The following is a 24550-nucleotide window of genomic DNA, read 5'->3' as shown; positions in this document are numbered from 1 at the left end:
ACATAAAGCCTTGCTGCTAATTCACGCACAGGTTGAGATGGATTTGCTTTTACTACAGCTTTCAGCTCATCGTTATCCACCTTGGTCTCAGGTCACCCACGTGGCTTATTTTAAAGATTCAAGTCACCACAAAGGAATATCTCAAACTATTATGTGTTCATTAGCCACATCCTTCCTAAACACTTTGTTGATATTTTGAGGTATCTGCACTGCATTTGCTCCACAATAGAACTCATATTCAAAAATAACATGAATTTTTTATTTCTTCATGGTTTCACAAAAATTGCTCTTAAAAAAATTTGAAAGATAATCACAAGCCAACACACGTGTTTAAAAGAATGAGGATGTACCTTCACAATAAAAATAAAACTGGAAATGTCAAAGATATCGAATGTCAAACTTAGTACTTAAGGAAATCAGACATTTCATTCTTAATAACCTAATAAGACATTGCTGCAAAGTGGAGGAGATGCTGAGTAAAACAAAGATAATCAAGTGTCTTTAATCGTAGGACTTTTCAGATTCTTTTATTATAAATCCCATAGGATCCTAAAGGATGTAAAGCCCAAGGACCTGAAGGAACCTGACCTTAAGTACTATAAATAAATACTATTGTGACTTTTTGAAAGCTTATGGACAAACATTTCATGAATGTTTTATTCTTTGGCTTGAAATTTAACATTCTTGAATGACGATGGAAAGTAACGTCACCTTTATGGACTAGAACTCATGGGTTATTTTGCTCTTATTATGTTCAAGTACATGTGTTATAGACTCTAGTTAATTACTCATATTCCACAATTTTTACAAAGTACTTAACATCTTATTGTAATTATTATCATATTTTAATAAGGACAGAAAAAATATTAAATTCAATTATTTCCCCTTAAAATCCAGTAAAATAAGAGAGTGATAATGACATTGTTGCAGAACATATAAAAAGACATTTCAAAGTCTAAATATAAGGTAGACATTAATTTGGGTCAACAGATTGTTCAGAATTTAAAATATTAGTTGTAAAGAAATATAAAATGTTACAGATACTCTGTTTATCTTTTCTTGAATAATTTTGTTTTCTTAAACCAGGATATATATTATTCTCAAATTTGTTATTCTTAAATGTTTCCTAAATAATGTAGAGGTAAACTTGATTTAGGTTACTTACACAAATTCTGTATAAGTAGAATTTGAGTTGATAGCACTGATTACAGTTCTCTGTTATTTTGCATTAATGACACTACTCCTTTCCGTTTCGTAAACTCAATGAGCAAGTAGCAGTTATAGTGTAAGTCACTTTGAGAGTATTTGAACAAGGCTACTATATTTTGTCTTATTGGATATCAGGCATTTTGATATGGAAGTAAATATTACTCTGGTAAATGTGAATAGAACTTTAATAATTTAATGTTCAAACTCATGCACAGCCTCACTGTTTTTAACATTCCTTTTTATTTATTTTGAGATCAGCACCCTTTAGTGTCATTATGCTGCCAATCTTACCCTTCTACTCTATCCTTCTGTCTCAAATGTTGATTACCTTTGACTCTTACTCTTAGTAGTTGTACTAGGGTCCTTTTTTCTGTGAGAGAACATGAATGGTAATAAAATACTTTTCATTGGAACCACCCCTTATTAATATTCAGGTGTCCACTGTGTCAAGGTGTGGTTCAAATAAGATCACTTTTTCCCTCACAACAACTCTGTGGTATTGTAGCTACTACTGTTATCTGAATTTCATAGATGAGGGCATTGAGTTAGAGTTGCAGCTTGCCCAGAGTCACAAAACCAGTTTATTGGTGGAACTGCGATAAAAGATTCCAAAGAAATTTTAACTCTTTGCACTCGGACTCGATGTGGTTAGCAAAAATTATATAGAGATTAAAATTACTCTTTGAATGTATCAATAATTTGAAATATAAAAAAAATCCAAATAAATAAGTTTGTATGAAAAGTAACTCCAGTTTTTTATTCTACTGCCGTACTTTGTAAAATCTGGGGTATTTAAAAAATTAAATCCCGAGTAGAATAAAGGAATCGAGAAAAAAGCAAGCAAGTGCAAAGGGTTAAACTCTAACCTAATGGACTACTCTGACATTTAAACAGCTACTTTCTCCTTCAATTAGGGGTACTTTTAAAGAAAATGTTTGAGATAATTTGGATTAAGGTCTATGGTAGGTAAAATGGTAGTGATGATAATACGGGTTGAGTGTCCTTAATCTGAAAATCCGAAATCCAAAATAGTCCAAAATCTGAAACTTTGTGAGTGCAAAACCATGCTCAAAGGAAATGTTCATGGAGCATTTTAGATTTTCTGATTAGGGACGCTGAACCAGTAAGTAATGCAAATATTCCAAAATCTGAAAAAAATCCAAAACACTTCTAGTCTCAAGCATTTTGAATAGGAGCTCTTAATTTGTAGTATCTACCTTATGGAGTTATAAAGATTAAATTGTGTGAAATCCTGGCACACAGAAGAATTTATAACTTGTTGGCTGTCGTGTCACTATTTCTGACACATAGCATTTCAGTGCTAGAAGATTCAGAGATTCAAAATTCAGAGAATGCCCCTCAGGGATATTTGTCAGGTTCTGGAGACATTTTTAATTGACACAGCTGGAGAGGAGGGCTTGATGACTGGCTTCTAGTGGGTAAAGGCCAGGGATGCTGCCAAGTATCCTTCAATTAAGAAGACAACTCCCACAATAAAGAATTGTCCAGGCCAAAATGTCAGTACTGCCAAGACTTGAGAATCCCCGTGATACAGCTATCCTCATTGCCAGCATTTGCAATAGCCTGTGCCTTATTCTTTCTTTTCATTTACTCTTTAGTCTTTTATTGAACTCATTACTCATTTTTCTAACTTCATCTTTGTAAAGGATCCCAATACTTTTTTTTAATTTCTTATTTTTAATTTTTTTTTATTTTTACAGTGCTTTACAATCCATCAGATCAAATGGATCCCAATACTCTTAATCATCATATTTGCAAGTAGCTTGTTCTCAGACATTCTTCTTGACATCTTTGTAGTATAACACATCATTAACCTCTTTAAAAAATTGAAAGTTAAAATTTAAAACTATATAATTTATATTCCTTGTAGAAAAACTGATATGCAAAGAGGGAAAATTAAAGTGTTTCATAACCTTTCCCATTTAGAAATAACCACTATTAGAAACATGGTATATTCCCTTTTGGTGCCCATTCACACTGCTTTATGTAAAGCAGTGTCCAGTTGGTTCTCTCTATTCACAGGTTCCACATCCATGGATTCAACTAACTGTGGATCAAAAATATTAAAAAAAAAAATACAATTAGAAATGATACAATTAAAAAATAATACAGTATAGCAACTACTTACATAGCATTTGCCTATTTTTGGTAATTAGAAGTAATCTAGAGATGATATAAAGTATATGGGAGGATGTATATAGGTTATATGCAAATACTGTGCCATTTTATATAGGGGACTAAAGCATCTGCAGATTTTGATACCCTAGGGGGTCCTGGAACAAATCCCCCATGGCTACTGAGGGACAACTGTATAGTGTTTCACATTGCTCTCTGAGGGTATTTATGTTCAGAATTTGGCAGTGTTTTTTAGTTTTCATTTTTTTTCCTTTCTTTGTTTTTGAAACAGGGCCTCACTCTGTCACATAGTCTAGAATACAGTGCTGTGATGGTAGCTCACTGTAACCTCAAACTCCTGGGCTCAAACGATTGTCCTGCCTCAGCCTCCCAAGTAGGTGGGACTACAGGTGTGCCACCACGCCCTGCTAATTTTTTTTTTTTTTAATTTCAGCATATTATGGGGATACAAATTTTAAGGTTTCAAATAATGCCCTTCCCCCCACCCCCTACAAGTCTGAGTTTCCAGACAGTGCACATCTCACTCGTTATGTATGTATATACCCGCCCCCCTCCCACCTGCCCTATACCCAATTACTGTAGTTCTTATGTGTCCGCTTAGGTGCTGCTCAGTTAATACCAGTTTGCTGGTGAGTATATGTGGTGCTTGTTTTTCCATTCTTGGGATACTTCACTTAGTAGTATGGGTTCCAGCTCTAACCAAGAAAATATAAGATGTGCTATATCACCGTTGTTTCTTAGAGCTGAATAGTACTCCATGGTATACATATACCACATTTTATTAATCCACTCTTGGATTGATGGACACTTGGGTTGTTTCCACAGCTTTGCAATTATGAATTGTGCTGCTATAAACATTCGAGTGCAGGTGTCTTTTTTGTAGAGTGTCATTGGGTCTTTTGGGTAGATGCCCAGTAATGGGATTGCTGGATCAAATGGTAGATCCACTTGTATCGCTTTAAGGTATCTCCATATTGCTTTCCAAAGAGGTTGAACTAGTTTGCAGTCCCACCAGCAGTGTAAGAGTGTTTCTATCTCTCCACATGATACCAGCATTTATTGTTTGGGGACTTTTTGATAAAGGCCATTCTCACTGGAGTTAAGTGGTATCTCATTGTGGTTTTGATTTGCATTTCCCTGATTATGTCTGTTGGCCATTCTTCTGTCTTCTTTTGAAAAGTTTCTGTTCATGTCCTTTGCCCACTTTTTGATAGGGTTGTTTGATTTTTTCTTGCTGTTTATTGTGAGTTCTAAGTATATTCTAGTTATCAGCCCCTTATCGGATGTGTAGGATGTGAAAATTTTCTCCCATTCTGTAGGTTGTCTATTTACTTTCATGACTATTTCTTTGGCTGTGCAGAAGCTTTTTAGTTTGATCATGTCTCATTTATTTATTTTTGTTGCTGCTGTGATTGCCTTTGGGGTCTTCTTCATAAATTCTTTGCCTAGGCTGATGTCTAGGATAGTGTTTCTAACATTTTCCTCTAGAATTCCAATAGTTTCATTCCTTAGGTTTAAGCCTGTTATCGAGGATGAGTTGATTTTTGTGAGAGGTGAAAGGTGTGGGTCCTGCTTCAGCCTTCTACAAGTGGCTATCCAGTTTTCCCAGCACCATTTATTGAAAAGGGATTCCTTTCCCCAGTGTATGTTTTTGTCTGCTTTGTCAAAGATTAGATGGCTGTATGAGGATGGTTTTATATCAGGATTCTCAGATCTGTTCCACTGGTCACTCTTCCTATTTTTGTGCCAATACCAGATTGATTTAATTACTACAGCTTTGTAGTATAGTTTGATATCTGGCATATTAATACCTCCCATTTTGTTTTTGTTGCCTAGAATTGCTTTTGATATGCGGGGTCTTCTTTGGTTCCAAACGAAGCATAAAATTATTTTTTCTGTATCTGTGAAGAATGCTGATGGGATTTTAATAGGTATTGCATTGAATCTGTACATCAGTTTGGGTAGTATAGACATTTTGATGATGTTGAGTCTGCCGATCCACGAGCATGGTATGGATTTCCATCTGTTTACATCCTCTGCTATTTCCTTCCTCAGTGTTTCATAGTTCTCCCTGTAGAGGTCTTTTACGTCCTTGGTTAAGTATATTCCTAGGTACTTTAATTTCTTTGTTGCTATTGTGAAGGGTATTGAGTCTTTAATTTGGTTCTCAATTTGATTGTTGTTAGCGTATACGAATGCCTCTGATTTCTGTGTATTGATTTTGTATCCTGAGACTTTACTAAATTCATTTATCAGTTCCAGGAGTTTCCTGGTTGAATCTTTGGGGTTTTCTAAATATAATATCATATCATCAGCAAACAGTGAAAGTTTGATCTCTTCTGCCCCTATTTGGATACCGTTAATTCCACTTTCCTGTCTGATTGCTGTAGCCAGGACTTCCAGCACTATGTTAAATAGAAGTGGAGATAGTGGGCAGCCTTGTCTGGTTCCAGTTCTAAGTGGGAATGATTTCAATTTTTCCCCATTCAGTATGATGTTGGCTATGGGTCTGTCATTTATGGCTTGTATCATTTTTAGGTATGTCCCTTTTATGCCTATTTTATTAAGTGTTCGTATCATGAATGGGTGCTGAATTTTGTCAAATCTTTTTCTGCATCTATTGAAAGAATCATGTGGTCTTTGTTTTTGCTTCTGTATATGCGGTAAATTACATTTGTAGATTTACGTATGTTGAACCATCCCTGCATCCCTGGGATGAAGCCCACTTGGTCGTGATGGATTGTTTTTCTGATAAGCATCTGGATTCGATTAGCTAGAATTTTGTTGAAAATTTTTGCATCTATATTCATTAGGGATATTGGTCTGTAGTTTTCTTTTTTTGTTGCATCCTTTCCTGGTTTTGGTATCCGAGTAATATTCGCTTCATAAAAGGTGTCGGGGAGGTTTCCATTTTTCTTGATGTTGTGGAAAAATTTCTGCAAAATAGGCACCAGTTCTTTGAAGTGTGGTAAAATTTGGGTGTGAAACCATCTGGACCGGGGCTTTTCTTTTTAGGGAGATTTTTAATTGCTGTTTCTATTTCGGCTCTTGATATTGGTCTGTTCAGGAATTCTGTTTCTTCCTGGTTGAGCCTAGGGAGGCTATGTGTTTCTAGAAATTTGTCCATTTCCTCCACATTATCCAGTTTGTGTGCATAAAGATTTTTGTAGTATTCGTAAATTATATCTTGTATCTCCTTGGAATCAGTTGTGATATCTCCTTTTTTGTTCCTGATGGAGCTTATTAGAGATTTCTCTTTTATGCTTTTCGTTAGCCTAGCCAATGGCGTGTCAATTTTGTTTATTTTTTCAAAGAACCAACTCTTTGTTTTATTAATCTCCTGAATAGCTTCCCTGTTATCAATTTCCTTTAGTTCTGATTTGATCTTGTTGATTTCACTTCTTCTGCTGGGTTTGGGGTTGGTCTGTTCCTCATTTTCCAGCTCTTTGAGTCGTTTCATTAGATTGTCAATTTGTGATCTTTTTGACTTTTCATTATAGGCATTTATGGAAATAAAGTTTCCTCTCAATACTGGTTTAGCTGTGTCCCAGAGGATTTGATAACTTGTCTCTCCATTGTTATTTTGTTCAATGAATTTTTTTATTTCCATCTTGATTTCTTGATTTATGAAGTAATCATTTAGTAGGAGGTTAATTTACACGTTTTTGTGTAGAAATGTGAGTTTCTGTTAGGGTTGATTTCTACTTTTATTCCATTGTGATCTGAGAAGATGCATGGTATGATTTCTATTTTTTAAAATTTCTTGAGGCTTACTTTGTGTCCTAGAATATGGTCAATCTTAGAGAATGTCCCATGGGCTGGAGAGAAGAACGTATTATTCAGTGGGTTTTGGGTAGAATATCCTGTAGATGTCAGTCAGACCCAATTGTTCTAGAGTTTTGTTTAAGTCTGTTATTTCTTTATTAATTTTCTGTTTGGAGGATCTGTCCTGTTCAGTCAGTGGGATGTTGAAATCTCCGGTAATTATGGAGTTGGTGTTAATCAATTTGCTTGTAACAAAATTGCTGCTGTTAATCAATCCAGTAAGGTGTGCTTTATGAATCTGGGTGCACCTAAGTTGGGTGCATATATATTTAAAATTGTTATCTCTTCTTGTTGAACTGTGCCCTTTACCATTATATAATGACCAACTTTGTCTTTCACTACTTTTGTTGGTTTAAAAACTAAATCATCTGAGATTAGAACTGCCACACCAGCCTTCTTTTGGTTTACGCTTGCTTGGAATACTGATCTCCACCCCTTTACTTTTAGTCTATGTGCATCCTTGCAAATTAGATGTGTTTCCTGAAGACAACAGATACTTGGCCTGTATTTTCTTATCCATTCAGCCAGCCTATGTCTCTTGAGTGGTGAGTTTAAGCCATTCACATTTATTGAGAGTACTGATAGGTGAGGTAAATTATTGTTCATTCTGTTGGGTTGGATATTGTTGCTTTGATTTCTCTCTTGAGCCATTGTAATGTCTAGCCTTTAATCTTTGGGTTTTGGTTTTTTTTATATTCGTGAGTTTTTATTATGGTGTTCCGTGCGTAACACTGTTTTGAGTACTTCTTGTAGGGCTGGTCTTGTCTTGGTGAATTCCCTGAGACTTTGCTTATCTGAGAATGTCTTAATTTCTCCTTCAAATATAAAGCTTAGTTTTGCAGGGTACAAGATTCTAGGCTGGGCGTTATTTTGTTTCCAAAGAGTGAGAATGGGGCCCCAGTCTCTCCTTGCTTGTATTGTCTCAGTTGAGAAATCTGGCGTTATTCGAATCGGTTTTCCTTTGTATGTAAATTGTTTCTTTTGCCTTACAGCTTGTAGGAGGGTCTCTTTTGTTGATATTTTGGTCAGTCTGATGACTACATGCCGTGGTATTTTCCTGTTTGCATTATATCTCCCAGAAGGCCTCTTGAATTTCTGATTCCAGGTTACTAGTTAGACCTGGGAAATTTTCCTCACTTATTTCTTCAAATAGCTTATCCAACCCTTGGGTTATTTCTTCCTCCTCCTCCGGAATCCAGTGGACCCGCGGGTTATTTTTCTTCGTGTAATCCCACAATTTTTGTAAGCTTTGCTCATGTCTCTTATTTTTCTGCTCTAATTCTGTGATTATTTGATTTGAAGGAGTTGTCTTCAACCTCTGAGATTCTTTCTTCTGTTTGGTCCACCCTATTTTTGAGGTTTCCACTGAGTTTTGAATTTCCCTGAATAAATTCTTCATTTCCAGGATATCGGATTGATTCTTCTTCAAGATCTCGATTTCCTTAGTGAATCTTTATTCCAAATCCTGTATCTTCTTTGTAGTTTCCTTGTGTTGGTTATCCATCTTTTCTTGCATATCATTGAGCTTTCTTACAATCCAATTTTGGAATTCTTCTGTCATTTTAGTGTTTTGGGTTTGTTCAGACTCCATTTCTTGAGAGCTGGTGTATCTCCTAGGGGGAGTATTTTCGGTTTGATTTTTTGAATTACACTGGTCCCTCCCTATCTGGATTAATTGCTGGAGCTCAGGCGTCCTCTCTTGTAGTTTCTTGATCAGCCACTTGGCGGAGCTCTTCCACCACACTTGGAAGGTTCCCCTGATGGGGGTAGTTTCAGGGGATTCTTTCTAGATTTGGGGGAGAATGGGTTTTCTTGTCTCACCCCACCTCCAGGGTTGGAGCCTACCACTTTTGGCAAGAGAGATGCGCGCTGGGGGGAAGAGGTATCACCCCAGTCTGCCCTGCACCGTGGTGCCCCAGTGGCTGTAACTCCCCTTGGCTGTTAGACTTCTCAGTAGTTCATTGATGGAGCCAAGCCTGGCAAGCGGATTGCAGATTGTGTAGGGGCCAAATTTGGAGTGACTCTGGGCTGGGGGGGGGGGTTGCCCACCTCACCGTATGACAGCTGGGCTGTGGACCCCCTCAATGGCGACTGTTTGCTCACTCGCAGGGCACCAGTACTGGGGGTGACTGTTTAGGGTGCAGCAGGTGCCGGGTTGGGAGCCTGGGTCAATAGGACTCCCGCCCTGTAGCCTCTTCTATGCCGCCTGCCCGACCGCCTGTTCAGCCAGAGCCCTCGCTTTTACTGACCCGCCCTGTGTGGTTTTATTCGCTTGGGGCAGTTCCAGCTTAGAGGCCCCCACTTAGTCCCCTTGGTTACCAGAGGCAAGACATCTAACTGCCTCCCCTCTCAGCTCAGTTCAGTTTCCTCCCGTCTTGGAGCCATCCTAGGACGGGGCTCAGGGAAGATCACCGTGTTTTCCAGCACCCTCTTCTCCTGCCGGGATTTCGCACCAATGTCAGACAGGTCCCTGGCCAGGTGGGTGTGGAGGTCAGTGGGGAAGCAAGGAGTTCTCCTGTGGGTCTGATCCCACTTCACCCCCTGGCCTGGTGGGCCGGCGCCCTCCCACGTGCCCTATTGTTTGCTTTGCACTCTCCAGAGAACACTATCTTATCTCCCGATCACCTTGTTTTTCCTTTTATGAGAGTTCCGTGCTGAACCTCAGTGGATTCTTGATGCTGTCCTTGTAGTGGGGAGATCCACTAGCGTGCAGGAGACCAGGATCTGTGCCTCCTTCTCTGGGAGCAGGATTCTGCGGGGTTACCTCTCCGCCATTTTCTCCCTCCATGCGGTTTTCCGCCCTGCTAATTTTAAAAAAATTTGGAGATTGGGTCTCACTTTCTTGCCCAGGCTGGTCTTGAACTCCTGACCTCAAGCGATCCTCCCACCTTGGCCTCCAAAAGTGCTGGGATTACAAGTGGCATCCCTCACACCCAGCCTCAATTTTCCATATAGACTTTATTAGGGCAAGTAAAAGAAAAATTATTACTAAAGGAAATCTTTATTGGTTAAGTGTTTATGAATTTTTTCTCTACATGGGACCCTACTTGTGAGTTATTGATTGTGATCTTGTGAATTTTGTTCACATATCTAGCAAATAGAAAATGTTGGTATAAGGGAAAAGAAAACCTGGGTCCACAGCACAACCTAAGGCTCCTTTCCAAGTCACCAATGAGATGTCTCCTCCTTTCTTTAAGAAGTTGTATATACATCATTATAGTATCATTCAGAGTATTTTCAGTGATCTAAAAACCCTCTGACTTTACTTATTCATCCCTCTTTCCCCCACCCCTTTGTAACCACTGATCTTTTTACTGTCTCCATAGTTTTGCCTTTTCTAGAATGTTATATAGATGGAATTATATAGTATATATCCTTTTCAGATTGGCTTCTTTCACTTAGTAACATACATTGAAGATTCCTTCATGTCTTTTCATGGCTTGGTAGCTCATTTCTTTTTGGTGCTGAATAATATTCCATTGCCTGGATGTATCCATTCACCTACTGAAGGACATCTTGGTTTTGGCAATTATAAATAAACATAACATATAAACATCCATGTGTAGGTTTTTAGACATACATAGTTTTCAGCTTACTTGGGTAATCAAGGATTGTGATTGCTGGATAATATGGTAAGAGTATGTTTGGTTTTATAAGAAACCACCAACTGTCCTCCAAAGTGGCTGTACCATTTTGCGTTCCCACCAGCAGTGAATGAGAGTTGCTGTTGCTTCATGTCCTTTTCAGTGTTTGATACTGTCAGTGTTTTGATTTGGGCCATTCTAAAAGGTATGCAGAAATATCTCAATTATTGTTCTAATGACAAATGAGATGGAGCATCTTTTCATATGCTCACTTGTTATCTGTATATCTTCTTTGATGAGGTGTCTGTTAAGGCTTTGGCCCACTGTTTAATCAGGCCGTTTGTTTTCTTGAACTTTAAGAATTCTTTATATATTTTGGATAACGGTCCTTTATCAGATGTGTCTTTTGCAAGTATTCTTTCCCAGTTTGTGGTTTGTCTTCTCATTCTCTTCACATTGTATTTCACAAGGCAGGACTTTTTAATTTTAATGAAGTCTACCTTATCAATGATTTCTTTCATGGATTGTGCCTTTGGTGTTATATTTTAAAAGTCATTTCAATGCCCAAGGTCTTCTAAGTTTTCTCATATGCAATCTTTTAGGAATTTTGCATTTTACATTCAGATCTGTGATACATTTTGAGTTAATTTTTGCCAAGGGCATATTATATAAGATCTGTGTCTAGATTCACTTTTTTTGCCTGTGGATGTCTACTTCTAGCACCATTTGTTGAAAACACTATTTTTGCTTCATTGTTTTTGTCTTTGCTCCTTTGTGAAAGATTAGTTTGACTTATCTATTTCTGGACTCTCTATTCTGTTCCCCTGATCTATTTGTCTGTTCATTTCACTTATATCTAAGCATAAATAAGCATATATATATGCACATATACAACACAAGATATACGCATAAGCATATATTATCAATACATGGTTGGTATTATTTTGGACAAAATATTATCTGTTAGATCAATGAAAAATAAGAAACATAGAAGCTTTTATTTTTACCCTCACTTAATCCTTCTTCAGTGCTCTTTCTTTTTTTATGTAAATCCAAGTTTCTGACCTACATCATTTTCCTTCTCTCTATAGAACTTCTTTTAATATCTTGCAAAGCATGTCTACTGACAACAAATTCCCTTACTTTTTGTGTCAAAGTCTTTATTTCTCCTTCACTGTAGAAGGATAATTTTGCAGGGTACAGAATTCTATGTTAGTGTTTTTTTTTCCTCTCAACACTTTAAATATTTCACTCTTCTCTCTTCTTACTCATGTGATTTCTGAGAAGTCAGATGTTACTTTTATCTTTGTTCTTCCATAGGTATGGTGCTTTTCCCCCTCTGGATTTTTAATTTATTTTTTATTTTCCTGTAATTGAAAAATCATATACTTCATTGTAGTTCTTTTGACATTTATCCTGTTTTGGTGTCTCTGAGCTTCTTGAATGTGTGCTTTGGTGTCTAACATCAATTTGAGAAAATTTTCAGTCATTATTGTTTCAGATATTTCTTACGTTTCTTTGTCTCTTTATTCTCCTTCTGGTATTCCCATTATTCATATTCACACCTCTTGTAGTTGTCTCACAGCCCTTGGATATTATTTGTTTTTCTGAGTCTTTGTTTTCTTTGCTTTCCAGTTTCGGAGTTTTCTATTGTGATGTCTCAAGTGCAGAGATTCTGTCTTCAAGTGTGCATTCTACTAATAAAGCCCATCAGAAGCAGTTTTCATTTTTGTTATAGTGTTTTTGATCTCTAGCATCTCTTTGTGGTCTGTCTTAGGATTTCCATCTCTTTGTATACACTGCCCATCTGTTCTTGCATGCTGTCTACTTTATCCATTAGAGCTCTTAGCATAGTAATCATAGTTGTTGGAAATTTGTTGCCATCTCTGGTTCTGATACTTGCTTTGTGTCTTCAAATTATGTTTTTGCCTTTTATTATGCCTTGTAAATTTTTCCAGAAAGACGTGAAGTACTGGGTAAAGAAACTGCTATACATAGGCCATTAGTAATGTGATGGTGAGGTGGGGGAGGAAGGGAAGCATTTATACTCTTATGATTAGGTCTCAGTCTTTTAATGAGCTCCTGAACTGTGAACTTCCAAGTATTTCTCAATTTTTTTTCCTTTAGGTGGGACAGAATGACTAACATGGGCTAGAGTTTTTCCCTTTCCCAAGATCACTTAGACTTTGATAATACCCCAGCATATTAGGCTCTTCTGAGGGCAGGCCTTGTTAAGAAGAAGAGAGTGCTCTGACATATTTCAGAATTGGTTCTTTTCCCCTCCCACTTCTGGAAGCTGAAGGAAATTTCTCTCTAATATTTACTGTGAATATCTGGTCATGCTCCTGGAGGTAAAATGCACCAAAATGTGCCCCTCCATAACCTTGGAGTTTTTAACTCTTGAGTTGTCTGCACTGAGTTCTAGTAATTCACCAATAAAGAGTTTAGGTTTTCCTACCTTAGCATTGGTTCCCCAGGTGATTTACACTCCTCAGTTTCTGTTCATGTGAGCTGTGGCTCTCTGTATGTATTTGCCTGTTTTTCCCTCCAGTCTTGAGAGCAGTGGTTTGCTCTGTGTCCTCACCTCTTGTGGCTCCAAGTCTGTTCTCTTCAGCTTTTTATTAATACTTACTACGATGAAGTGGTAACTTCCAGGCTCCTTACATGCAGAAGCAGAAAAAGTAGACTGAATTTTTAACCACTTTTTGGTATGCATTCCTTTTACTTCCTTATCCTGAATGAAACTTGGCCCCTTGAGGACCATTTCTTCTATAGCATGTAACTCTTTCAAGGGAGGATCTTATTGTCTCACACCATGAACCTTAGGTGGGAGATAGTCTTGGTTACTTTCCTTATTTCTCCTCTAAGTTTGTGTTAAAACCTCCTGTTTCTTTGGGGACCTGCAATTGAGAAGAGAATAGAAATTACTTCAGAATAAGTTATTCTAAAAATTAAATGTCAAGTTCTAAATTACAGGAAAAAATAATTAAGGTCTCTTTTCTTTGATTTGGCCTTTCTAATTGAGTCTGGGAGAAGAAACGTTTTGATCTTCCTCTTTCTTTGATTCTAAGATATGAAGACGTATGAAACATATAATTAAATTTGATTTGGGGGAGGTAAATAGTATAGTCAGTGAACATTTTGGATTATGAGACATTTGGTTTTAGCAATGTTGGTTGGGGAAATCTATATCTTAGAATTGAGGAAATTGAGCAGTTCTTCTAAAAATCTATTATGAAAGGTTTACTTTGCCCAGAGCCAACTTAAAAATGACTACAAATAAGTTAGAAATAACAAACATAAATGTGGAGATGAGAATTAGAGAAACACCCATTACATATTAGCAGTGTTGAATTGGATTCTGAATTATCTTTTTCTTGGCCAAATGATACCCTGTATTGTTTGACGTTTACTTTGATAGAGACCATCTAGTTTGTGTAGTCATGGTTTATATTGTAATTTGTCTAAAATTATAAAATGTAGGAATAAGCTGGTGAAATAGTAAACCTTAGTGAGTAGTCTAGGAATTTATGGAATTTAATTTATGTATCTTCCGATATATTAAAAATTGCTCCTAGCTGAGTTTTAATTCGGAGTGTATAGGATACTATAGGGTATTACTTCATGTAGTCAATGTCAAGAGTTTTAAAGATATAGAAAAAAATAATGTGGGAAAAGTAATCTTAAGTAATAGTGTAGTTAGGTATTTGTTAATTTTTATAGAGTATTAAAAAACTAGAAGACATTTAGAAGCTTCATGGTACTATGTGATACATGCTGTTTATAGTTAAGGGAGAAACCATCATTGTTCAAAAAGGAGAGTTGATCAAAAAAAAGGTAAATACTACAGTCCTTAAATAGGAAAATCATGAGCCTTGTTCTTCAAAGTTAAATGTATACTATTATGTATTTTCATTTATATATTTGTCGACTATACAATAACTTGTTTAAATTTCTTTGCCTAATTGTGGAAGGGATGAAGGCAAGTCTATAAAAATAGAGATATATAAATAAATACTATGTCATTCCATTTTTATTTAGCTATGCTAATAAAGGAGGAAAGAAACTTAGAGGTATTAAATCAGCTATGACAGTATAATTCCTAAAATATGAAATTCACACCTACCTCCTTTTTAAACTTAGCTGAGGAAATTGGTCAAATTCCTTTCCACGGTAATTATGGCAATAAAGATCAAAGTTGGAAGTAAGCAGCCTAAAGTATTAATAATGCTAACAGTTCTGGGAGCTTAAAAATTGGTTTCTATTTGGTATTTATCAAACAGTTTAGAATTTTGAGGGCTTTTTCCTAATCATTTTTAAAATAACAATTTTTGAGGAGTCAATTTTGCCATCAAATCATATTTTTAGGAGGAAGAAAGGTAAAACCTCTTTGATTTGGACCAGTTGACAGGTAGTTTTCTTATTGTGGAATGGGTAAATCAAGCTAATTAATGAACATTACTATATGTACTTATTATTTTGTGATTAGAATACTTAAAATCTACTCTTAGCAATTTACAAGTATACAATGTTATTAATAACTCTGTCACCATCATATATAATAGATCTCTTGAACTTATTCCTCCTAACTGAAATTTTATATCCTTCAACCAGCATCTTCCCCAATCCCTCCACCCCTCTGCAGCCTCTAGTAACTACCATTCTACTCTCTGCTTCTGTGAGTTTGACTTTTTAGATTCCACATGTAATTGAGAACATGTGGTATTTGTCTTTCTCTATCTGGCTTGTAGATATTTCTGATAACCTCCAAATGCTTGGGTTTTATTCTAGTCTTTCTTCGTATATTCCAGATCTAAGAGTTAAGAAAGAAGCAGGTCTAGACAACTTATAAGTTACTTTCCAGTGACTTACATATTTTTGGTATTTTTATATCTAATAAAAAGTGGTATCCCTTCAGTCGAGGGATACCAGACCACTTGGAAAGGATCTTCTCTCTTTTGAGAGCTAATATATAAAGAACTCAGTCTGGATATATAAATATTGTGACATCAGTTATTTAGGCTAACAATGCCTATTATATTCTAAGTGAATTATTAATAATAATTCTGTGTCATATTAATTACCATAATACGGTTTATAATTTATTTTAACTCTGTGTTATATATATCTTGAAGCCATTTATATTTTGGTAAAAATTAACTATATACTTGTACTAGTTACTGTACACTAGACTATGTATACTACACTGGACATGGAGGGTATAAGAAGAGCATATGATCAGAGTAGAAATCATGCCCTAGTTTCCTCCATTCCCGCCTCCTACTTCAAGCAGAAGTAGTGTAAAACGTAGTTACCTAAGAACTTTTGGAATCTGGTTTATAGAAAAATACCCTTATACTTAAACACTGATGGGTGGGTAAATTAGAAAGTATTTTTTGTGTGTGATTTAGAGTTTCATACTGAGGTGCAGTGTGATTAATTTTTCTTCTTTGTATCAGCAGATTTCTATTCTTTATAGCTGCATGATTTCTTGCTTTGGTTATTCATTATTGTCTATAATAAAAGAATTGTTTTTTACTTTTTATTTCACTGAAGCATCAGTATGTAATCCAAATAGGACTTTTTCATGATGACCAACTTTGGTCTTTAGGAATACTTTATTATTGAAAATGTAGATTATTGTAGTAGGTACATTAGTTATTTTGTTTTGGTTTTGAGACAGAGTCTTACTCTGTTGCCTGGGCTAGTGTGCAGTAGCATCATAATAGTTCATTGCAATTTCAAACTTCTGGGTTTAAGCGATCCTCCTGCCTCAGCCTCCCGAGTAGCTGGGGCTACAGTTGTGTGCCACCATGCACGCTATTTTTTTCTATTTTTTGTAGATAATAGGGTCTCGCTTTTTGCTCAGGCTGGTCTCAAACTCCTGGCCTCAAGCCATCCTCCTGCCTTGGCCTAGATACATTACTTTTAACAAACACAGATGGTATAAGTATAAAACTGAAAAGAATCCTTGAGTCTGATTTGGTAAGAAACTGTAATGTATTTTCTAATGTCATTTCCCTATCCCACCAAGAAGTACTTGCATAAAAAACAAGTTTGATTACAGCATTTTTTGAATATTTAAGGTGGATAAAGTGGCTGAGTTTAACAGATATTTCCTCTTAATTCCTTTTAGGTGAATCTGGACTGGGAAAGTCAACATTAATCAACTCATTATTCCTCACAGATTTGTATTCTCCAGAGTATCCAGGTCCTTCCCATAGAATTAAAAAGACTGTACAGGTATGTATATTAGTATTATTAATTGAAGATAAGCTGGAATAATATTAATACACAACAAAACACATGTGACTCCTATTATGCTCATCTAGAGGCAAGATACAAATTTGGCTTTAGTCAATGTAAAGTGGTAAATATGACTTCATAAAATTTTAAAAAACCCATAAGAAGTAGTACACTTGAACAGAGGAATTATCTTGATTAGAACCTTCCAGATTTGTCCTGAGGACCATCCTAGAGATAACACTGTGAGATTAGTAAATCAAACAAGGTTGTGCTCTTCAGTATGGTAGCCACTTGCCACATGTGGCAATTTAAGTTTAAATCAATTAAAGGTAAATAAAATTAAAAATGCAGTTTCTTAGTTGTCCCACACACATTTCAAGTGCTCAGTAGCTACATGTGGCAGGTGACTACCATTTTGGGCAGCACATCTAGAACATTTCCATCATTGCAGAAAGTTGTACTGGACAGTGTAGAGCAAACATGATTCATAGAGAAGCTATTGTTATTTAAATACAGTGTTCTATAGTAGTCAGTGTGATAATATCATAGTTGAATAGCAATTCTGTAAGACTCTCAGGCTCTGTATAGTCTAAGTTAGTGCTTCTTAATCTTTAATTGTATTCAGATTACCTTGGGATCTTGTTAAATTTAGTTCCTGTTTTAGTAGGTCTGAGATAGGCTGAGCTTCTGCATTTCTAACAAATTCCCAGGTGATACTGATACTGCTAGCTGGTGAATCCCAGTTTATATAATAAGGAGCTAGACTCTGGACTCTAGATATGCACTTTTTAAATACAGCAGCCTTTAGCCACATGTGGCTGTTGAGCTTTTGAAATATCGGTGGTCCAAATTGAGATGTTCTGCAAGTGTAGAATACACCCCAGATTTTGAAGACTTATATAATATGTAAAAAAAAGAATGTAAAGTAGGTCTCATTAATAATTTTTTGTATTGATTTAATATTGCAGTGATATTTTGCTTACATTGGTTTCAATAAAATTTATTAATTTTACCTTTTATTACTTTTTAAAGTAGCTACTAAAAATTAAAATAACTTACATGGCTCACATTATAGTTTTGTTTGGCAGCATTGCTCTAAACTATTGATTGAAAAAAATTGGTGGACTGATATGGTAACACATATATAGCACCTGAGCAGAGACGAGGGAAGGAAACAGTTTGGCTGGAGCAGGCTTCATCGAAGCAGTGAGGCTTAGGGCTAGATTTGAAGGAGTGGCAGTGATTATCCCAGTGCACAGGATGGAAAGACAGTCTTTATATTCTGGGCAGAAACTCACGTGTATCAAACTACAGAATGTGGTTTAGTAACAATTAGATCCCTAAGAAGTAATTTTGTGAAGTGAATATATTATTTCTTTTTAAAGTTTTTCTCTTCTAGGATTTTTTTTGGGGGGTGGGAGGTAAACTTTATAGGGCTCGAGATTTAAAATTACCTACAGAAATGTGCACTAAAGATTTGATCCTACATGGTTTATATATTTTATGATCAATATTAAAAATTTTAATTCTGAGCAAGAAAATAAACTTTTAACTTGCTTGATGTAGGTATTTAAATTTAAGATCATTAGACTTGAAAATTTAAAAGAACTCTACAGTATAGAGTCCTAAGTTCAGTAATATTTAGTGTAAAAAATATGTTAGATGTTAACTATCATTTACCTCCCAGTAGTATTCTTATTGATTATTTCCAGTGAGGAAATTTTCGGAGTTCTCTTTGTAGTTCTAATGTATAGCATGATGGCAGGCCTACATTAATAATGAAACTTAACAACTTAGTTATTATCATCTTCCAGGTACTATTCTAAGCACTTTAGATGCAGTAACTCTTTTAATTCTTACAACTTCATGAGGTAGGTAGTAGTATTATCCCATTTTACAAATTAAGAAATTGAGGCACTGAGATGGTGTTTTGCTTGAGGTTATGTAGTTGGTGAATGGCAGAGATAGCATTCAGATTCAAGCAGTCCTCTGTATTCTGTACTTATCAAACTATATTATCTCTATACTATAGATACTTACTGTTAGTTGCATAGATTAATCAGTTCTTTTTTTGTTTGTTTGTTTGAGACAGAGTCTCACTCTGTTGCCCTGATTTGATCAGTGAACACATCTCTTCATCATAGATATATGATATATGAAGGTAGTTAAAAGAACATAGAAAATGCCTGTGTAGGCTGTATGGCTAATCTGTCTTAGGCTAGCTAGTAAGAAAGAAGTGGGTTTGAAAGAAGTGGGTTTTTTTGTTATATTTTTTAAATCTCAAATGTTACACATGTTTACTATTGCTTATTAGGTTTGAATTTGCTAGCTGGACTCAGGGAGGTATTGACTTCCCTTTAGGTACTAGGAGTGAAATTCCAGTAAACTACTGGGTAGATGACAGAGCCAATGAGCTCATAAGTTTTGTAACTTACCGTGTTTTATTTTACTTTGATAAAGACAATAGAATTATATTTCTAGCCCTCTTGATTCATCCATGCAGCAATTTGCCAGTGTATGAACCAATGAAATTATTGGCATATGTAATCTCAGGTCTTCAGCACACAGAAGTCTGTTTAACATGCTCTAGAAGAAAATATTTGCTTAATGAAAGATTGCTTGTAATGTGGTTATATCTGAGCTTATTCTGCCCTGGTCTACATATTGCTAAAAATAGCATTCATATCAAATTGAGAGATTGTATTTTTTATTATATCTTCTCAGTTTCATAGTGAGCATGCTTATATAATCAGAAAAATGCCTTTTAGAAAAAAAGACATAATTTAAGCATAGAGTTTTATGAATTTTCAAATATATATGTATCCATGTAACTACTATCCAGATCAAGATAATAGAGTATGCTTCCAGCACCCTAGAAGGCTTCCTTGTGCTTCCTCTCATTCACTGTCACCCCCTCCATAGACTAATTTTGCCTATTCTTGAGCTTCATATAGTTATACTCTTTATGTTTTCTTTCACTTAAGATTATGTCTGTTATTTATTCATTTAGGAAAAAAAGGCATAATTTAAGTGTAGTTGTACTTCTTTTTCATTGCTGTATAACATTCCATTGTATGTATATATAGGTATGTATGAATGTGCTCTTTGTATGAATATATGTCTTCTATTTAGACAGACATTTGGGTTTTCAGTTTTTTGATCATCTTAATATTTTCTGTCATTTTCTTAACAATTTGTAGGAGTTTCTTATTGAAATAGTAATCCCTTACATTTTAGATATTGCAGATTATCTTCTCCCAGACTAGTATCTGTTAAAGAAGATGTGAAACTCCCTCAATTTATTAGAATTCTTTTGTCTAAACTCATATCCGTAGAAATGTATTTAAAACGGGCTTGTGCACCACAGTTAAATCTTTTTTCTTTACCAAAAACAAGACCTATAGCATCTGAGAACTGGACTGATCCTGACTAGAATCACAGAAAAGTCCTCTTTCCTTATTGAATCATGGTATATTCCCTTATATGCCGGAAACGAGTTTAAGGTCATCTAAGCAAACTCTTTTGCCCATTTGCTCAGGAAAGAACATGACATATTATGGGCAGGGCTAGAGTCATTCAAGAGGCCTGAATGTAGTTAGAAAATAGAATGTAATCATCTTCTACAGTTGGCTGGCTCCTTACCAAGCCCAGTAGTCTAGCAGATGATCTGCCCTTGGCAGCTCATAAATTCTCTCAATGGAAGGGAGTAGTCATCAGTGTTATATTATATCTCAGCCCAGACATATTAGACTGGTATAAACATACAATCTTGAGATTCAAAAGGCAAATGTCTGCAATTTTTCTGACCTTAAGGCTTTCTGGAACACTTCTAGCTGTCAAAAAAAGGAAAGAAAAATCCTCTTCTGTGATGTGGCCAAATAAGGAGTGAAATTTTAATAAAGACCACAACCTCATATTCTCCTCCCTAAACATTATTTATAAGAGACTTATATCTTAAAGAGGAAATTTACTCACATTTACAGTTTTGGAAGGAAGAAGCAGCAGTTTACTCTGAACAGAGGGCTGATTCTTACCCTCCTGTGTAACAGTGGTTCTGATTCAAATGAAATTTTCAGTATTAGATTGAAGCTTTCTGAAATTTGACTCTTTCTGAAATTGAACTCCTATCTTGGGTCTCAGGACTTGAGTAATGCATTTCCAGATGTGAGCTGACACTAGTCCTGGAGTTCTTTATACCAGTGATTCTCAAAATTGAGTGTGCATCACAGTTACCTTGGAAGGCTTTTTAACATGCATATGGCTTAGTCCCTTCTTCATAGTTTGCTTTATAATAGGTTTGAGGCAGGGTTTGCATTTCTGTTAAGTTCCAAGATTGTGTTACTGTCAGTCTGGATACTACACTTTGAAAATCACTGTTCTGTATTGTTCCTGGCCTACTGCAAACTAGTTTTATCCTATCTCTGTGGTGGAGAAAATAGGAGAGGGAAGTGTTTTTCCTTACTTCTTTCAGAACATTTTAAATTGAATGAAGTTACTTCTATTTTCATTCATATATTTTTTCCCCAGTAGACTGATTAAAATGCAGTGATAGAAAAAATTAGACATTTGAGTTCTATTTCATGTTCCAGTCTCAAATGTCATCTGACCTTTCTGGGAAAAACTACCCCTTATTCTGAGATTAAGTCCACTTCTTTTTTACCCCCATTTCTTAATATATTAATTTTCTCTTATTATATCCTATTACAAGAATTCTTTTGTGAAATGACAGTATTAGTTTTTTTTTTAAAGTTCTTAGTTGGCAACTTTATGTCGGTCTCCTTTAGAAGTTTTTCTTGGTCTATAAAGTTCTGTAAATCACTATTGTAGATTAAGTGGGTACAGAAATTTTGAAAGTGATAAAAAGTGAAAGCAGTGGATCCTGTCTCTAGGAAACATGCTTTATAGACTTCTTGAAAAATTTTTTTATGGAGCTTAATTTTGAAACTGTGCTGTCGGTACTGATTCAGTTTCGATAGTCTTTTGAACCAGTCATTCATATAGCACATTTCAGTGCATCTTATACCACATGTTGGGGCTATAATGATGATGGACGTAGTCAGAGTTCTTAAAGATCTCATAATCATGTGAAAAATATAGGCAAATAATTATGATTTAGTGAGAAAGATGCTGCTGTAAGGTAGTATAGAGGTGACATTGCCAAGATAGATTTTAGTCAAGTAGTAGGGATTGAGGGCAAGATGGAAGTGCATAGAGAAGTGAGTGGTAAATGAGGCAGTAAAGGTGGGTAATAGTTATGAAGGAAGGGATGAGAGAGAATATCTAGAGGTGAGTGTAGAAGACTGAGAGAGTGGTTTGATTATTTCAAGAGATCTGAGAATGGTTATATCCAATGGGGAATCAGTCCCTAAGAAATGAAAGATTGATGATATAGGGGAAATAGTGTACACAGTTGTCAAGTTGACTCTAAAATTGAAAGTGATCCAGATCCCCAGCATAGATTGAAAAATTAGCTTTAGAAAGAAAAGAGATCTATTCCACACAATAGGAAAAGCACAGTGCTGATTCAGACAAATTGGGAATGTACTCATCTTTAAGTGGAAATGTTAAGGTACTTTGCTGAGCATGGTGACATACATGTTAGAGTAGAGGACTTGGAAGAGCCATACTGGGAAATGGGAGAGGCATGAGACTAAGGAACAGATATGAGGAGTATTAGACAGCAGGGAAATTCCTATTGAGGTTGAAGGTGATTATGGTGTGTGAACAGAAATATGGGTAGATGGGTTAATCCAGAATGGGATCTGAGTTGTAAAGGGAAAGCAATAAAGGTTTGGGGAAGGCGGTTGCTAATAGAAAATGAAGGAGGGAAGGGATTTGAGGTCTCAGGGATGTGAGGGGTGGTGATTCAGAGAGTAGAAGATAGAGTCTTTGGATCAACTTTCTTTTTAAGAAAGTAATTATGCGTCTTGAGGACGCAGTAGTTTTTAGGCATAACTATTGTACTGTTGGTCATTTCCTCTTTCATTTCATTGTGGAACATGGTAAAGTAGAATAATGTTTGTCTTTTGAGCCATTAAATAATCAAAATAGATAGTTCCTGTGTTTGAGCTCAGTGGAATGTCTTAGGCTTTTTAACCCTTTGCACTTGCTTGCTTTTTTCTCATTATCCACTCGACATTTTCCACACTGGACATCCGAGTGCAAAGTTAAGTCTTCAGAGTTTTGGCCGTAATGCCCTTCATTTACTGAGCAAGTTATAGGTAGAGGTGAGCTCTTGACTGAAAATTTTAACCGTCTCTTCAAAATTTTTTGTGCTTAATTAAATAATATCTTATATTTACTTTAATAAATGGCTTTTAAACATTAGATTAGAAAAGTTCAGTGTATTTAACAGTCTTCTGTTTATTAAGGTGTATGATAAACATTGAAGGTTTGACCTTTCCCACCCCACAGGTTGAAAAATTGAACAATATTAGAAAAATGAGTATTTTGGAATGCTGAAATGTAGGAAGCAAAAAGAGGCCTCAATAAATTGATTATACATAAAAAAAATATATAATGGGCTTTCAGTTTATTTTTCAGGGAGAAACAGTTGAAAATGCCCTTGATTCATTCTTTTGGTATTAAATTATGCATTTAATCTTGGAGAACTCTGAGTGATGCTATAAAATATGCTGATGTGACCTGCTTAAGGAAAGTGCATGGGAAAGTGGCCATTTGGAATAGATTTGTTAAGAAAAGTTTGAAATTCCTGGACTTGAACTAATTTGTTTTCCATGGATCCCATGAGGATACTTGCAAAACTAGATGATAGGATACAATTGGATCCTGTGAATGGCACTAGTTTACAGTTATGTTTTCTGGATCTTTTCCATATGTGCTGATTTCTTTGTATTTGACCATGTATGGATATACAGAATTTCATAGGCCAGAGTAGGAAAGAAGATTTATAAACAGACTTTAAAGAATATAAAATACAAATCTTAATTTTTCGTATCAAGTCAATAAGTAACTAAGTTGGTGAACTGATTTTTTTTTTAAATAAGGAAACATTAAAATTTAAGTTGTTATGTTAAAGTATGTGATTGGTACACCTCATGTTCCTGAAGGTAGAAATGGGCATAGGGAACCAGAAATGGTTTGAAATAAAATTGGGAGATGATTCATGTAAAACAACTATATTTTGGCATCAGTTTCTAGTATACTGTATAGTACTATGTCATTTAAAAGAATTATTAGCTAAACGAGTGGTCTGATTACTTTGGATATTTCTGCTTGTGTGTCAGTTACCATAATGAATTACCTGTTTTTATGAAGGAGATGGGGGTGAATTCATTATATACTGCGATATTAAATTTGACCAGGTTGTCCTTTGACTTGAGGACCACTAGATAAATAAAATGTGAACTACCTGGACCAGATTAGATTATATCATTTAAAATTTTTTTTGATTTTGATAATCTGACACTAATGAATCATTATTTTTCTCTGAGTTATTTTTGCCTGGTTCATATTATTAGGATAACCTGATATCAGACAAGCTATGTTATTTATGTGATGTGTAACAG

General features: G+C 35.6%; 1 protein-coding gene across 2 annotated transcripts in view; it reads left to right on the top strand.

Annotated features, from left to right (window-relative positions):
- SEPTIN7 (septin 7) overlaps positions 1-24550 on the top strand; it is a 100025-nt gene that overhangs the window by 43868 nt on the left and 31607 nt on the right. For both annotated transcript variants that reach the window (XM_076006315.1, XM_076006314.1), the window contains exon 3: positions 16912-17018. In XM_076006315.1, coding sequence (XP_075862430.1) covers positions 16912-17018 — 107 coding nt within the window. The remainder of the gene's footprint in view (positions 1-16911; positions 17019-24550) is intronic.

Source organism: Microcebus murinus, chromosome 9 (genome assembly GCF_040939455.1).
Source record: "Microcebus murinus isolate Inina chromosome 9, M.murinus_Inina_mat1.0, whole genome shotgun sequence".
Lineage (NCBI taxonomy): Eukaryota > Metazoa > Chordata > Mammalia > Primates > Cheirogaleidae > Microcebus > Microcebus murinus.
The sequence above is the reverse complement of the archived record's forward strand: the minus strand, read 5'-3'. Positions and strand labels throughout refer to the sequence as shown.